General features: G+C 46.9%; 1 protein-coding gene across 1 annotated transcript; it reads right to left on the bottom strand.

Annotated features, from left to right (window-relative positions):
* Positions 1-1,019: 1,019 nt before the first annotated feature.
* On the bottom strand, positions 1,020-2,382 carry LOC311183573 (FUN14 domain-containing protein 2-like). Its single transcript, XM_084253118.1, has one exon. The coding sequence runs from the start codon at positions 1,717-1,719 to the stop codon at positions 1,276-1,278; it is 444 nt and encodes a 147-aa protein (XP_084109244.1). The 5' UTR covers positions 1,720-2,382; the 3' UTR covers positions 1,020-1,275.
* Between the last annotated feature and the right edge of the window lie 987 nt (positions 2,383-3,369).

Below are 3,369 nucleotides of genomic sequence, written 5' to 3'. Positions count from 1 at the left end.
CGCCTGGTTCCTGCTTACTCAGTGAGGGACTTTCACCTCAGTGAGGGCCCCCGTGCATCTCCCCACAAGCCTAGGTCGCAGGCGCAGGGAGCTGGGCAGCCGCAATACCGATCTGCGTTTGCTTTTCAAGCACGCTGCTTTTTCGCACAAGCTTGCCGACAGGGCCCAGGGCTGTGTGCGGGACTCCAGAGTCTCTGTTGTTCTCTAATGGCGCCCGGAGCCATTCGCTTACTGCCGCGGCGAATCCTGCAGGGTTCTCCGCAGCTCCAGTTCACAGGGTGTGGTGGCTGAAATAGTTCCTTTCCACTCCCAGTCCCGCTTGATGCATAGGTTGCTCTTGTTGGTCATTTTAGTTTGTTTTTTTCCTCCTTTCTGTTGGTCGGAGAGTGCCGACTTTGTGGGTGGGGAAGGGGAGCAAGGTTCTGCGCTTTCCTCCCTTCTAGTCCTCTTTTATGGCAACTTTCTTCTTCGGGTAGTTTGCTGGAGTCGTCCGTTTATCTTCCGTGTCCCAGTTCTCACTGGGACCTGCCGCTTTTCCTCCCTGTTAACTTTTTTTTAATGGGAGATCTTACTCACAGCGTCTCCTCGCCGCCATGTTTTGCAGTATTTTTAAATGGGCATCCACATCCAACAGGGCCGGTGTATTTCTACTGCAGATATTAACATGTAGATACAGATGTAGATACAGGTGTATCTACATATGTATTTGTGCAAATACTTGTTTATTGATATTTTGTTTGTATTTATACCTTGAAGGATACTTACTTGTATTTATACCTTGAAGGATACTTACTTGAATATTAAAAGTAGTTTTCTCTAGGTGATACAAAAATTAAAGGAACGAAAGTAGACACCAAAATACCAATATGGTTCATGATTCAAAGCCAATGCATTTAGTTCCTTTCCACTCCCACGCAAGGTCTCTATGTACTGTTACTTCTTTTCCAAATAAAGGGGGTTGGGACAACTTTGAGGACCCACTCATCCCCCACAGGGGCCATCTTGTAACATGTTCTGGTCAGGATCTTACTTGAGGGGAAAGGAACCTTCTCGCTGACCTACAGATTAGTCAAGCAGGGAGGATGCTGGAAGTACAGCTAAAGTCTACTGTCTCCTCTGTGGCTGTCAAGCTCACAGTTAACCTGTACGTAGGATGCCTGCAGAAGCCATTCAGATTAGACACCGCTGGGAGGACGGCTTGGAAAAGCGGAGGAGGAGAAACAGTGTCTTGTGATGGAGCGGGAGGCTGCCATGATGGAAGCAAAGTCATCCCCCTTAGGATGTCATGCCAAGCAGAAAGCCTCCAAAAAACCCCACAGTCACCAGGAAATTCTTCTTCACAAATATCACCACCTCCTCTGCTTTGCTTTTGATCTCTGTAGGTAACTGGTTGCTCTTGTGGATCTTCATCTGCTGCTTGGCTTTCTGCATGTCCTTCTCCACTCGCTGCCAGTCAACTCTGATGTACCCCACATAGTTTGCAAGCTGGAGGAGGAAAAATCCCCCTCCCACAGCTGTGTCGGCCAATTTTCCAACCTTCTGGAATAGGAAACCTGTGCACCAACCAGTGACGCCACCGATTAACAGCTGGGTGGCGACGTTGTACTTCTGGGCAGCGAACCCCGAATCTTGCAGAAACAATCTGTGCCACCACACCTGCTTCTTAGCGAGCTCTGTCAGGTCCAGAGCCTCGCTATTCACTTGAGTAGCCGCGGCCATCTCTGCGAGCTCTTCTCTCAACGACTTGCAGTGAGGCTCCCTGAGGCTGGACCCGGCCTGACTCAGCGCACTGGAGGCGCTCAGGCTCCCGGCCCGGGGGCAGGTGTTTCCATTCCCCAGGCAGCCACAGAAGAGGGATTGAGCTTGAAGAACTGGAATTGAAGGAGTTAGGAGAAATATGGGCAAGAGGTGCAGATTTGTGAAAACTTAGGTGCGTCAATAAAATTTCATAGAAACCTTCCTTCCTTGAACTGGGCTGGACCATGTTGCAGAATGTAAAGAAAGAACGGGAGGGCAGTTCTCCAGATCTTGGTTTTAAATGGGGAGCATATATTATTATTATGACAATATATCATGACAATAGACCAGCAAAACCTGGATTCCAAGAGGGGCGGAAGTGTTGATAAAAATAAGGTAAGGACCAGTTCCATTTTTTTTTTTTTCATGCCAGGTTTTATTTATTTTTTTCCATAACCAATAAACCTTGGGGACCCCAATTGTGAAGGGTGCAATTATTAGCAAGGGGTATTAAAGTGCATATTTCTCAGTGGAAAGCATCAATAAAATACTTTATGTCTTGCCATGGATGCTGGCATAGGGGAATGGGAGGAGCATGTAGAGGATCACAGTTAAAGTGAGGAGCATATTTTCAAGACCAATAGTTTGTACAAACCACTGATATTGTATGGATATTACCCATGATTCACCTGTGGGTTCACAGAACAATTCATTCATTTGTCATTATAGAGAGAAAGGTGTAACGAACATATAAAGTTTACTAGTAAAACTGAAAATATTAAGGTAACTGTGAGCACGGTGAGTGAAAGTAGCTGAGGCCACATACTGAGTATTAAAAACTGATAAAGCAGATGGTGCCTGAGCCTAAAACTGGTAAGAAGTTATAAAAGGAGCCCTACCAGGGCCTCCCCAGTGGCACAGCAGGTGAGCGCTGGGTTGCAAAGCTGCCCGCAGCCTCTGCTTTGGCAAATTCTCTCACCCTCCTGCACTTCTGACTGTACCCAGTGCTTATATAAATAAATAAATAAATAAATAAATAAATAAATAAATAAATAAATAAATCTTTGAAAAAATAAAAAGAGATAAAATAATAAAAGGAGCCCTACCAAAGCAGACTCAGAGCAGTTCTGAAAACTGGCTCAGAGCAAAGGACTTGCCGGAGACTACTCTTTTTTTTTTTTTTAAGATTTTAAAGATTTATTTATTTATGTATACAAGATCTGGGGTACAGGCCAGAGGTGTGGAGGTTGAGAAGATTCACCAGAGACAGAGTGGGGAGCAGAACAGGCAGACAGACTGAAATACACCGCTGAGGGGAGCAGCAAAAAGCCAGGAGAGGTCTGTTGCGCCATGTGGGTAGCTCCCTGGCCGGAGATCAAACTGGTGCTGCAGTGGCTGTGGACATCTTCATAGGTTGCGTCTCAACCCCCTGTGCCACCAGGGAGGCCCTGGAGGCTACTCTTCCAGAGCCCAGCTTGCTGCCTCCCTTTGGACTCAGACTCGCTCTCCATCTGAAACCTCTCCTTACTCCTGCTCCTTCATCCCTGCTCCCCAGTTTGGCACACACCAAACCAATCTGCACTCTCCTGCTCTGCTCCCTGTGAACCAGTGGCCTGCTCTTTGACAGTGGCA

Source organism: Talpa europaea (assembly GCF_964194135.1).
Source record: "Talpa europaea genome assembly, chromosome: 14".
In the NCBI taxonomy this organism is placed as follows: domain Eukaryota; kingdom Metazoa; phylum Chordata; class Mammalia; order Eulipotyphla; family Talpidae; genus Talpa; species Talpa europaea.
The sequence above is the reverse complement of the archived record's forward strand: the minus strand, read 5'-3'. Positions and strand labels throughout refer to the sequence as shown.